The sequence below is a fragment of the Drosophila takahashii genome, chromosome 2R, assembly GCF_030179915.1.
Source record: "Drosophila takahashii strain IR98-3 E-12201 chromosome 2R, DtakHiC1v2, whole genome shotgun sequence".
Lineage (NCBI taxonomy): Eukaryota > Metazoa > Arthropoda > Insecta > Diptera > Drosophilidae > Drosophila > Drosophila takahashii.
The window spans coordinates 34,504,947-34,519,264 of NC_091679.1; the positions used below are offsets into that span (position 1 = coordinate 34,504,947).

The 14,318-nt window shown below is 42.6% G+C and overlaps 1 protein-coding gene across 3 annotated transcripts; it reads left to right on the plus strand.

Moving 5' to 3' along the window:
• Positions 1 to 450: 450 nt before the first annotated feature.
• On the plus strand, positions 451 to 11,018 carry wech (tripartite motif containing 71 protein wech). 3 transcript variants are annotated; one of them, XM_017146433.3, is made up of 6 exons: positions 451 to 686; positions 749 to 987; positions 4,141 to 4,423; positions 4,492 to 6,445; positions 6,511 to 6,663; positions 6,733 to 11,018. In XM_017146433.3, exons 3-6 carry the CDS (start codon positions 4,203 to 4,205, stop codon positions 6,901 to 6,903), a joined length of 2,499 nt encoding a protein of 832 aa, XP_017001922.3. In that variant the 5' UTR covers positions 451 to 686; positions 749 to 987; positions 4,141 to 4,202; the 3' UTR covers positions 6,904 to 11,018. The 3 variants fall into 3 exon arrangements, with proteins under 3 accessions (XP_017001922.3, XP_070070246.1, XP_017001930.3); XM_070214145.1 differs by having other exon boundaries at positions 752 to 987; XM_017146441.3 differs by lacking the exons at positions 451 to 686; positions 749 to 987 and adding an exon at positions 1,457 to 1,855.
• Positions 11,019 to 14,318: the final 3,300 nt, after the last annotated feature.

Consider the following 14,318-nt stretch of genomic DNA (forward strand, 5'->3'; position numbering starts at 1 on the left):
AAATATATATTTAGTAAATCGCCAGTAAGAACGTTCGTTGAGTGGCATGCTACACTTTAATACGAAAGTGATCCAGATAAATATAGGTTTGTTTTATCCATTCCATACAATTCCAAGTAGGACAACACTCAAAACTCGATTATTTCCTCAGGCACGTTTTCTATTTAATGAGACGTATCAAAATAAGTCCAATTGTGATTAGCAAGCAATTCCCAATTAGTCATACTTTCCTGTTGAGTCACGTCACGAACAGCAACGTTTTTTGAACACAGTTTTTTTTTAATTTCAATTAAGATAATCATAATTAAGAATTAACGAGAAAAGTGCAACTCAAGTGTTGAAAGTAACGGTCATAACAAATAAGTGTGGCCAGAGTTGAAACCCTTGAAAAAAGCAGCCTCCCAGTCGGCTATGCCCGATACCCTCCGCAAGCAGGGGCGCAAACAACAAAAACAACGACGCGTGAGCAGAAGGGCAGCGTCGGAAAAGAGAAGCGGCAGCGACTGAGGCGACTGGCGAGCGCATGAACGTGAGTTTTGCAGTTCTTTGAGTGCGTGCCTGAAGGTTGGAGTGAAGATTTCGAGTCCTAGTCCCGCCGCAGTAAGTGGGTCAGAATTGGAGCTGTTCGATTAGGCCAAACAGAAAACAGGCGCAACCGAGGAGTGCAGCTGGAACACGCCGCCAATGTAATTCGAAGAAGAAGCAAACGCACAATAAGAGCAATTGTTCATGGCATTTTTCATTGCAGCAGGAAAAGTGCACGAGGGTGGTACCGAGAGTAAAAGAGCTTCGCCCGAAAACGCCTGGAAAATGTAAACAATTTGTAAACACAACGACGACAAGCGATTTCCAAAGATTTTGCTTAGCTTTTTATATCGACCAAACACTCACATGATAAACGAATAAGAACGGGCGACTAAATCAAACTGAAGCGGTGTGACGACTATGGGATACCCTAGGACCGCGTAGAGTGCCTGAAATTGACAAGTGAGTGTGAAACCAGCTGCTAAACTAGATAAACTTGACGTAAGCAGGGCTATAATTGGGTAATTCAATAAGCTAGAGGGCCAAAAGGCAGTAGGTTTTCCCCGTAATTTGGTTGCTTTTCGGAGAACCCATACTCCCCTGCTACCCTGCGCCGAAACGGACGCCATTATCCTATTAGCCGTTATGCCCGATCAGACGATTCGATTGTTTGAGGTTAGTAACAGTACATTTAACCAAACTTCTGCGACGACCCTCTGCATTAAATGCAGTTCTTTGCGGCATAAGTGAAAATAAATAGAAGATAAAAATGTGCATGTGAGCCTCCCGTGCACGAGTGTGTGTGTGTGCCCCTGCGAAGGAGAGATAGAGAGCGAAAGCAATGAGAGAGAGCAAACTTTTTTGGAGCGCTCCATGCGCGCGCGCACATCAAAATCAAAAAACTAACTGTGAGATACATTTGGGTTTATTTTTTTTATATTTTGTTTAGGCTACATATATGTGGATGTTCGTTTGATGATGATGATGAGCGGCGCGGCAAAAGCAACAGAGAGAGACGGAGAGAGCGAGCGAGCGATTTCGATTTGAGTGTTATGTTGTGTTTTCAGTTTCGGTTTCGGATGTATCTTCTTCAGTCGGAATAAGGAATACACGAATGTCGGAGCGAACGGATTACGCATTAGAACTCTCTGGAAAAAGAATCTCGCCTCGCGAAAATCCGCTGAAAAGGCACAGCCAAGCCAAATCAAAATCAAAGCCAAAACCGAATCCGAATCAAATCAAAAAACGAATCAATTAGCTCAAAAACGGTACAAATCGGGCCCGAAAACAACAACAAAGCGAGGCGGCTTGCATGCGGCTGCTAAAAAAGGTGTGTACGCGAAGGAGACGCGAATAGGGAGCGAAAGAGAGGGGAGGCAGTGCAACTATCAACACAAAATGATAAATAGACTTTAATTGACAATTGCAGCCCAATGCAAATATTGATTTTCTCGACTCCCCGGACCCAAGATTCCCCAAAGATTCCTCTCGACGATTTTTCCTTCATTTTTGGAAAATATACATACACAAATATATGGACGATTTGCGGCGCAGAAACCACCTACATACGAACATGTAGAGAAACTTGTGTAAATACAACCCTCGTCCTCATCCCCCGACGTTTTTGCGTCGTATCCTTGCTGCACGTACACAAATGTACCGACGCGTGTATGTGTGAGTGTGCCTGTGTGTTTGTTAAAGGACTTTAACTTCTTGGTCGTGTTTTTTTCCACGTCCTGCGACTCGGAGACACAGACCCGTTTCAATGGAAAACGTTCAAGGGTGACAAGGGTAGTTTCGCCGCTGCCTCCTCCCCTTTCTCCACCTCCTCCTGTTCGTCCTTTTCCTGCTCTTGTTCTTCTTATCCTTGTTTTTGTTGCCGCTGTCTACACGGCTCGAAAATATCCTAGAATTGCATTCCTTTCCTAGGGCGTTGCATTGTTTAGCTGGAAAAGGGGATCAAAGCAGAGTTGTGTATTGATTTCGTCAGGATTCTTTCGATGAAAACTTCAGCAACCCAACCCCGTGACAACCCCTTTGGTTACGGATTCTTAACCCCCATTCATATTTTGCTCTCCTTTTGGGGTTGTCGATAGGAATCAAACTCTTGTTTATATGAAATAGGGATCAAGTTTTGATTTTTCCTTTTCTAACCCTTATAAATAGGATTTTTCTTTCCGTTATGCTAATCATTTATTATTTACATTTTACAATTTTCATTATCATACAAATTTTTCTTTTACTGGAATCTATTTAGACAATATTTTTCAGAATTGCAACCCTATCCGAAGAATTTCTTCACAATTTTACATTAACATACATAAACATTAAGATGGAAGGTTTATGACAGCCATGGTTAGAAAAATAAGTATGGGGTCGAAGTCCTCTTTAACTGTCTTATCATAATTCCACCAAGAGAATTTTAAGAAGTTATTTTAAGTAAGGTTGTGGTATATTATTACGATCTATACGATCCGTACCTCAATTTCGCAAGGAAACAGATCACCTCAATACCTTAAATGCCTCAAACACCAAAAATTTCACCAGAGATGGAAACCCAAGTAGCGTTAATAGATTGACTTTATCCTTTTACCTCAGTCAAAAACAACAGGAGTCCAACCCCCAACCCCACCCAAAAGAACAAACCCTTTTCCACCTTAAACTGGCTTTGCTTGGGCCCACCCTTGAAGATATGCTATAAATTAACTCGAATCATCCGAAATTAGAATGAAGGAAAACACGTTCTCGTCGTCAAGTTTTCCTCGGAGTGTAGAAGAAGCCGCTCCGAAATCCTGATTTAACGAGAGGGGATGAAAGTCGGTCGTTTGATTGGGCGTACGTTGCTCGTCTTGAAGATGGCAACCAGTTCCGTCTGTTGTTTCATGACGTTTTTGCTTTGGGTTTTCCACCGCCCCCCACCACCACCTCCTGCTCCCCGCCGGAAAAGTCGCTTGCGCAGTGCAGGCGAAGCGAAGCGAGGTGGTGGGTGGAAAAACAGGAAAATGTTCTAACTACGCGATAAGACAGAGTGCAGAGGTGGGGCTCTGCGAGGGTGGGTTCTAATCCCTGTCCGGTTTGTTTTTCCCCGCTTTTCGGGGGGTAATTTCCCGAATCTAGTATCTGGGTTACCGAAAGTACAGCCAGTTCGCCGAATTGCGCGCGAAAAACTCGCCATTTTGGCTCATAAATTGGTAAATGCGTGGCTAATGTTGAAATTCCGGGATTCCAAATAACTTGACAATGTATCTTGCAGATACAAAGAAACACGCACAAATCTGACCTGCCGCTGCTCGCGCTGCACAGCTGCCTTTCTCGGGTTGCATTGCGTTTTTCTCGGATTCGGGACGGGCCTGCTTAAAGGATCTCAGGGGTCGGGGATCCTAAGAAGGCAGACAGGCGGCCGGGGGATTTTCCCGCTACCTAAGATGCCTAGATGCAGCTGCCTGCCTAGGACTACTTAATGAAGCACCTTTTCCCTGGCCAATTTAGTTAGCTGCTACCCTTCGGCAACTGACGACGTCCCGCGCGCGTTCCAAACGCAAGTTCCAAATAAAAAAAAACTCTTCTTCGCGTCTTACAAGTTTCTTAAATTCGTTTTCGCTATTGTTTTTGTAGCGGAAAAGCGCCACTCCATCGACTGCCGCCTAGTGCTATAGAAACGTGATCTCACCACTCTTATGATGGAACTCTTGTCAAACAATTCGGTTCCGCAACAAATGGCCAGCAGCAATGCGCCGAGCGCCAACGGCGTGGCCAACTCCTCGACGGCCAACGGAAGTGGCGGCGGCAGTGTGAGCAGCAATGCCAGCAACTCCTCCGAGCGGCTGCTCGCGGGCATCCTGGAGAGCTTTCCCGCCTGGGACCTCAACGTGGGACTGCTGCCCAATGTGGGTCAGAGGTGAGTTGGATAAAAATGGGATTAAACCCCTTTTTCGCTAGACTAAAACCCCTTGTTGTTTTCCCCAGCTCACCACCACGCACGGACTTCTTCATCAACAACTTCTTGGGCGGCCTGGATTCGCATGTGGACTTTAGCATCGGACCCATTGGCACCGGTGCACGCAGCAATCCCAAGATGTCGCCAGAGTCCTCGAACAATTCGAGCATCAGCTGCGGCTGGTGCGAGGTGAGCGCCTCCATACGCTGCCTGGAGTGCAACGAGTTCATGTGCAACGACTGCCTGAGGGAGCACCGCAACAGTCCGCTGTCCTCGAACCATTCGATCGTCTCCCTGCCCACGCCCATTGGAGCCTCGCCCACCGGTGGCAGCTCCGTGAATGCACACACTCCGCCCAGCGGCAACTTCATCTGCGACATACACAACGAGATGCTGCGCTATGTGTGCGATTACTGCCGCAAACTGGTGTGCCAGTGCTGCACGCTGCACGAGCACAAGGAGCACAGCTACGCCTCTATCCAGAGCTTCATGGTGGGCTCGAAGGAGAAGCTGGAGGGCGCCATCGAGAGCAGCCAGGTGGGCACGCGCTGCATTAAGAGCAGCATTGACAAGGCGCTGGCCTTCATCCGGCTGATCGAGCGCAACTGCAGCGAGCTGAGCGATAATATACGCAAGGCGTTCCGTCAGTTTATCATTGCCATTGAGGACCGCGAGCGTTTCCTCCTGGACTTTGTGGAAAAGCTACGCCAGCGTCGTCTGGCCATTCTGCACGATCAGATGGCCGGCTTGAAGTCTGCCCTCGCCGGTCTCTCCGAGACCTCCGATATGCTGAGCAAGGTGGCGGACAATGCCTGCACCATGGACCAGATCGAAATTGCCATGAAGTTGACCAATGGACAGCGCCAGATGGAGCAGTTTGCGGGCATCTACAAGGACCTGCAGCCCAAACAGGAGGTCTTTGCCTTCGCCCCACCGGACTACAGCCTGCTACAGGATATCCGCAACCAGGGTGGCGTTATCCTGGTGGACGACAAGAACATGCCCATCGTCTCGAGCAGCAACGGCATTGTGCCGAGTGTCTCCAGTGTGAGCGCCGTGGCCGCCGCCTCCGTGGGCGTTGGTGTGGGAGGCGTTGGCGGTGGAGTTGGAGTCGGAGTGTCCAACGGCATGGACATGGCCTTTGGCATGAACATGGCCAGCAATCCGCTGAGTGTGGCCTCCTCGAGTGTTCGTCGTCCGCTGCTGCGCGACAATAGTTTCCGCATCCCATCGCCCATCATGCAGCCGCGCGGAGGAAGTGCCTGCGGAATGTCGAGTGGCATGTCCAGCGCAGCACTGGATTGGGAACTCAACGGACTGCGCAGCTCGCCGGGACTGCACTTCAGTGCTCCACGAACCACACAGGCAATTCCAGGTTGCATGGATCTGGTTAAGGTGCGGAACTCCAACTCACTCTCGCTGTCCTTCGCCACCGAGGGACATGAAGACGGACAGGTGAGCCGGCCGTGGGGCCTGTGCGTGGATAAAATGGGCCATGTGCTCGTGTCGGATCGCCGCAACAATCGCGTTCAGGTCTTCAATCCCGACGGCTCGCTGAAGTTCAAGTTTGGCCGCAAGGGCGTGGGCAACGGAGAGTTCGACCTGCCCGCTGGCATTTGTGTGGACGTGGATAATCGCATTATTGTCGTGGACAAGGACAACCATCGTGTGCAGATTTTCACCGCCAGCGGCGTCTTTCTGCTCAAGTTCGGCAGCTACGGCAAGGAGTACGGCCAGTTCCAGTATCCCTGGGATGTGGCCGTCAACTCGCGCCGCCAAATTGTGGTCACCGACTCGCGCAATCATCGCATCCAACAGTTCGACTCCGAGGGTCGCTTCATCCGCCAGATAGTGTTCGACAACCATGGCCAAACCAAAGGCATCGCCTCGCCACGAGGCGTTTGCTACACGCCCACGGGCAACATCATAGTGTCTGACTTTGACAACCACTGCCTCTACCTGATTGATCCAGACATCAACGATGTACGTATGATTGTGTTTATAATGGATCATGAAGATACTAATCAGTTTTTGTATTTTTTTTGCAGATTCTCTCCGTGAAGGGACACGAGGGCTCGGGCTTCCATGAGTTCAATCGGCCCTCGGGCCTGTGCTGTGACGACGAGGGCCGCATTATAGTGGCCGATTCTAAGAATCAACGCATCCTGGTCTTCAACCAAAACCTGGACTTTATGTGGGATGTAAGTACTAGATGGAAGCTAAAGAGTTCTTGAATTTTAATAACAAAATTTGTAAATTCCCCTTCACAGATTGAGGTGCGACCCTCTATCAATCCTTTGATGCCGCCCACGCTGGACGAGAAGGATCGCACCTGCGATGTGGCTATAATGCCAGACGGTCGCATTGTTTTCCTCATCGAACTGTCGCCAGACTCCAAGGAAGGGTCTAACCCTTACAAGCGGTTTGTGCACGTATTCTAAATCAGGCTACGAGTGCCGATCTTTTTTAGACCATTTACAAGAGCTAAACGTTAGCGTAGGGAAGAGATCCAAATAACAGAACGATAGAGAGAAACGGGTGCCGAAATAAGGGAAAATCAGAATTGAGTGCATGGAAATTAGCGAAAATTTTTAGCTTAAGTGCTACAACGATTACCTCGATAATGCTTAAGAGTTATGGTTACGATTTGGTAATTTACAATACAATACGAATTACACATATGTATCTATGGATATCTATATCTATACGCATATGCATATATCTAGCGAATATACAAGCCCAACCAACCAACTAGAACTAAAACTAAAACGGAAACTAAGGCGGAAGACAGTTGAGTAGGATTTAGAAGATATATATATAGACGTAGGGTCCGAGAGCATTCAGTAGAGTTACCGAACCTAGTAAAAGATAAAGCAAAGAGGGCAACTCAACCATTTACTAGATGAAAATATTATTACCTGTTAGTTAGACTGAAAGGCAGTTTGCTAGCTGATAGAACGAGGTGTAAGAAAGGTAAAAAGGTGGGGATTGCGTTTTTTATGGGGTTGCTTAGCGGAATGAGGAAACTACTTTCGACAAGAGTTACTAAACATGATTTGCAGAGACACTGTGGAATGGTATTAATGTTTGTATTATATTCTTAATTTGTTTGTTTAGTTCCGTATTACGTTTATTTTAAAATTAATTTTTTTGGGACATATTTTTAATGATTTTCTTATAATTGAGACTGAGTATGTGAGAACACGAACTTTGTAAAAGGAAGCAAAGCAAAACAAAGAAACAAACAAAAAACAAGAAAATATTGAAGAAACCCGCTGACTTTTGGTTGAACTTTTAACAAAGACTGATTAACTAAACCGCAATTTCGGAGCCAACTAAAGAACCATATATGGTGAGGCCAAAAAAAGTGAAAAAACCAACACACTCAAATTGCAATGACATTGATACCGTAAAGTAACTTAACATAGCTTAACACACATACTTTCATACATATAGCGATACAGATATCATATATAGATCCAATCATCCGAATCATCATGGGCATAGCTTAAACCGAGTTTAACTGACATTCACCGACATCCACACCCATTCATTCGTTCGTTCATACCGATCATGCATCACAGGACTTTGGTTTGTGTCGCTACTTTGTAATTAATTGTGAAAAGGATTTACCCACAGGATACACAGCAGGTTGAAAGGAGGGGTTAGCTAAAAATGAGGGTAGGAGAGTTGGGGGGAGTTAAACGAACAAACCTAAAAACAAAATAACGAAAAAATTATCATAATTTTTGACTCAATGTGTTCATTAGCATTTAGTAGATTTAGCGGGCGTGGCATAGTGAAAACGTATGGAAAATCCAGAGCAATATATGGGCGTATTGAATACACATTTAGGTGACATGTTCCTCGCAAAAGAAACAAATAAAAGAAAAGAAACTTAATGAAATCATGGGCAACGCATGAATTAGCTGAATTATCTGTCTAGAGTTTGAACGATTTTTAATAGCAAATGTATACACACACATATATAGAGCCAACTAGGACCGATTCTAGGCTAAAGACCAGGCGTAAATTGTAAAATGTATTAGCAAACTTAGTTACTTAGTTTACATTCTGTTCTTACTGTTTTGAGACGTTCTATTCTTTGTACTTGTGTTCAAACCCGACTTCAACGGATCGACAGCGAGATGGTACATAGCTAACACTCCTTCCACGAATAAAGCAACATTGCATAAAATGCGCAAACAAACAAATACCATAAAATCTAAAATCACTAAAACTAACCTTAATGAAAAGATGCAAAAATGCCGACGGCTCTCCGAGAGCGGTGGCAACAAAAAACATATACAATATTTATATACACGTAATATACACCAGAAGGCAGAGGGCAAACCACCCACTAGAGCTATATAGAGTAGATATCGTAATTATTTTACACCTTAGTTTAGCCAACCCCCGAAATCTCGGGGACCCACACGATCGCCATAACATACTCGTAACCTCATTTTATCCAATCGTAACACCTTGAAGCGCCGTTCATTTCTTGTGATCCAGATCGAATCATTCAAAACACTCGCACACAAAGCGCACGCAGAGCATCCCCCACAAATATCGTATGTATATATCATATATATCGCATCGTATCGGGCCTAGCGACATCTGAGAGAATGCCATATTTTATATTTGTGTGAGATTTACTAAACCAATACTAAAGAACTAATACTTATATCATTACAAATGAGCGCCGTTTTCTAAAAGCCACAGTTTAGAAATTGTGTAAAAAAATAAGAAAAAAAAAATAAAAAATATTAAGAAACCCATTAACTACAAGCAAACACAAATAGGGAGGACAATTATTGAGATTTAAGCGAATACCGAATGCCATAATTTAAAATAAAAAGCATTTAAACTTATATATCTATAGAATAAAAGTATGTTAAACACAACAAATTACTACAAGTCATGAGGATACTGAACAATTTGCCAAAGGCTTAAGAATCAAAATGAAAAAGCGAAACCAATAACTTACATACTACACACTACACTCAAAACACACATTCAAACAGATAGTTAATTAAACTTTTTACAAAATACATACCAAAAATACTTAATTAAATGCAAGCAGGTATTTTTTCAAATAAACCGAATATTCCAAAAACACGTTGCCCAAAATACACCTACAATTAATTCTAAAGCAAACAAATGCTCATATACAAGTAGCTACTAAAATAAAGAAAAAACACTAAACGAATCCAAAACTTAAATCAGGTATTCAAATTTTTTTCGTATTACGTACTTAGCGGTTAAGTGAGAAAAATGCATAACGGCAAACTTAATGACTAAAAATCATCCTGTGAATGATTTTCAAAGATAAAATAAAAAACGAACATTGCAAAACCCACATACATATTTACTAAGCAACATTTTATAACAAATCGATTGACGATGCTAAAACAAAACGGAATATGAACTCTTATATCAAAATACAATTTTGAGTAAAACTTTTAATGACAAATGCAAAAGCAATTCTCGGCAAGCACAGAGAAATGATTTCATTACCTATAAAGGATCTTTAAAATTCTACACTATGCATACATACAGTATATATTTTGTCGCGATCATTTAGCCATTAAGTTTCTTACAAAACCCCCAAGATTGTAACTAAATTTGAAAATATTTCTCATTTGGAAATTATAAACATAAACATACGCATACATACATACACGTACTACATATGTAATAATTATGGAGCAATTGAGTACAAAACGAGTACAAATTTAAATTATAAGCCAGATCAGACGACACAGACACACACAGCTTAAGTTACAACATACATACATGGAGATCGATCAGAGGAGCGCAGCATATGAAATATTGATAGGCCAGCTACTGGTTTCGCATAGCAAATACTGCATATATTCATAGACGATCGGAATCGGGATCAGGATGAGGATCGAGTGGAGGATTCATCGAAATAGCCAGCATACTAACCACACTTATAAGCATAGTCGCATACATAAATACATAGTTACTTAAACATAGACTAACCCCCATATACTATATATCTAGGGCAAACAAACGATTACCAAAATTACCAAAAATCCCTCCTTTCCCCTCTTAATCTTCAAATATGATTTGCTTTGCGATAAATAAGGGGAGATCACGTTTGGCATATGCAAAATTTTCTCATACATTCTCACCCACTCAGCATACAGCGTACATACATATGTAGAGGCGCGGGTACTAGGTACACCCACCATTAAGCAGCTAATTAAGTCATATGGCGATAAATCTAAAGAAAATCTACCAAAATCAAGCGACAAATTCAATAACGAGTTGCAGTTAAAAATTGTAATTGTCTAATAGTGAAAAGCGAGAAAATGCGGAAACAAGCGCAAGCCACGGTACTACAGTGCGTATGCGTGGTTTGTCATTTTTCTATATACATGCATACACATACATATTTATATACCCAAATATATATATATACATACATAGATGTGGGACTTGACGAGACAAGAGTAAGAGTATATTTTATACGATAAACAAATTTTATAACATATTTAATAATAAATTATACACTAATAATTGTGGACACTGTTGCCTTTTGTATTTTTGAATGGGTTGCACACTGTTTGATTTATCATCAAACTTATAGATATAGCTTAAATGTAGGCTCTTTCGGTTAGAGCTTGTTAAAAAGTCTGAAAGATCGATGGCTAATAATAACGATCATTTATGAAGCTAATGTTTTAATGGAAACTTGTTCAGTGTCTTACGACTTTGATCTATAATTACATTTAAATTATACTTTAAGTAAAAGTAACATTGTAAGACTGGATATTCTGGCCTGGGCTTAGTGCATTTTTCAAGGTCTTAATTTTAAGACTTAAAAAAAATCTTAAATAATATGGCTTAAAAATCAATTAAATTAACTTGGTCTATGGAATGAGTAAATTGGTGTGACCACAATTCAAAATTCCCGCCACGATTTGAAGTTGCCGCCAGGAATTAAAATGGCAGAGGAAAATTCAAATAATTTCCGTCCTTACAACACTGAAAAAACGCGCTCGATAGACATTCCTAAATAACTCTGGTCCCACAGTTTTCCGATAAACAAGCCTTGTTGACTGGCGCATCTCTTTCCGCTTTGGACCTTGGCTGAAGATCGTTCTCCCTTAACATATTTTCTTTTTCAACCAAACCCAAATCGTAAAAAATCTCAGACATCCCCAGCCTTTATAAGGTTTTCTTTTACCAGTAGGTTCCTGTTAATTTTTTAAGCATTTCGGTTATACGGATCGTTCTGTTCTGGAAATTTTTTCTTCAGTGGCTTAATTGCCTTAATTGCTTTCTTTATCTTTAAAAACAAATTCTAGTGTCTCTTCTTGCTTTTTACATTTTTAGCTATCTTCTAAAGAGACTACATCTCAACTTCTTCTACTTCCTCAACATCCTCATTTTCATTCTGTCCCTCTGCCAGTGGCCCCTTAGCCGCCTGTGGAACTGGTCAGGGATATATGGGATGCCCATGTCCCCCAAGCATCTGTGGCCATCGAATCCCTTTTCGTCAACAAAACGGCATGTTGGTCACGGGTACGATCAATATTGCGGAATACAGTTGTGCAGTTGTGGTCCGCGGCCCATGCACTGCTCTGCAAACCTCGCCACCGCAATCGCCAGTGCACTGATTTGATCCTGGGCACGACGCGTTCTTCCCAGACTTTTAAGGAGGCTTATTTGGGAGCCGTGGAGCGCCTGTGTGAACACCGTGCGATATGCCTTCCCAACCGCAAAGTCCACCGTTCCGTAATACCTGGCATGACAGTGTCGGAAGTACACCATGCACCACAGGTGTGGGACAGGACACCCAACCGGCAAGGTATTTTGGTTCATAGGACAGGCATTACTGATGAAGTCCAGCATGTATGGCATGAGGCCGTGTTGCTCAAAATGGTGCAGGATACCTGCTAGCGATTGCCGAACTCGCGCAGTGGTCATCTCTGTACCCACATCCAAGTGAAATACTTGAAAGAAGGTACCACGACAGGTGTATACAGGATACAGTAAGCAAGTTGTCTTAACCTTGCCAATGGAAATATCTTGTTTAAAATATAAATAATAATAAATTGCATACTCCTGCCATGTGCAGCTCATCTATGTGAAGATAGACCGGCCGCTTGCCCTCCAGGGTTTCTGGGAAGGACAAGTGGTGCAGGGTACTGGCGACCCTGGCCAGACTTCTCCCAGCCAACTCCACATTGTTCCCAATCGTCTGGATGCACGTCAATTGGTCCAACGTGACGGTCATCTCCCGCGGATCCTCAGGCCCTTCGTCTGGCACCTTCCAGATCGGAATGCCGGCATTTGGGATTTGTACCCCAGTTGCCGCTCAGTTGAGCCCTCAGTAGATCTGACCTCGTAGCCTAGTCGATGAAACACTTGCACTTGCACATGCATCAGCACGCTTTGTGTCTCTTCTTCTTTCCTTTTGAATTAACCAAGGATGCCAGATCTCACAATTGTCTTCTTCCTCATTTTAAAACTTAAATTTGCATTTTCGAATGACCAGAATTATTTAAGCTTATTGATAGCATTGCACGAATAGCACGTTTTGAGTTCCAATGCAATTTAATAAAAAGTTTAAATCTAGGAAAATGTCCAAAGATTACAAGTTTCAGATAAGAGAGCTGGTTAAATAAAACTTTTAAGGTTACTTGGTATACAGCCTTCCTGATCGACCTATTAATCTGTAATTTATTATAATTTCATAAACTAAACATCAATAAATAAGATTACATTACATCACTTACAAATATTTGGTTGTCGACTGGAACCGGTTCGTCCGCCTCCACAACGCCTCCTCTACCTAAAAAATAAAAAAAATAATTTTTTTCTACTTGCACAGCACACCACTGAGTCCTTGCTTTTCTTGGCGCTGGGCAGATCTAAGTCGGACTGTGCGGGTACTGGCGACCCTAGCCAGACTCCTCCAGCCAACTCCACATTGCTCCCAATCCTCTGGATGCACGTCAATTGGTCCAACGTGATGGATGGGAGACGGTCATCTCCCGCAGATCCTCAGGTTCCCTCGTCTCGACTTCTCCTCCTGAAGTAGCAATTGTGTTCTTCCTCATTTTCAAACATAAATTTGCATTTTAGAGTGACCAGACTTGCGCGAAATCAGCCTAAAAGTATATTTTTAAATAAATTAAATTTAAAGCTCTTGTGTCTATCGTTTAAAAAGTTTGAAAGCTCGATGTTTGGTTAAAGATGGCTAATAATAACGATAATTTAACAAGCTAATAATTTTATGGAAACTTGTTTAATGTCTTACGATTTTGATCTATAATTACATTCAAATTATAGTTTACTAGCAACAGTAACATAGTAATACTGGATATACTGGCTTGGGTTTAATGCATTTTTATAGGGTCTGCATTTTAAGACTTTTAAAAAGATCTTATAATAAGGATATAAATTCAATCATATAAACTTTGTTTCTGGAATAAGTAAATTTTAATAACAATTTTTCAGGGCTTTTTAAAAAAATAGCACTTATTGGTTTTGAATTTCTAAATGTTAGGTTCGAGTTTGATAGTTTATTTCTACAAATCGAGCATCTTTTATTGTCTCGTTTAATGGGATGCCTTCACGTACACCCGGAACCTGGGTCAAGGCTACATATTTATCTTCATAGAGCCACATACGACGCAAATGAGTTTCGGGTATTGTCAAAAATGTACCGAGAGACCATTAGAATAACAAAAGGAATCGCTAAGTACTCTGGACATAATGAGGCTTTTATGAAGCCACAGCCAAAGCGAGCTCGAAAAAGGTGGGATATCATTTTAAATCGTATCTATTGCGTGACTCTAAAAGTTGCGGTAGCTTT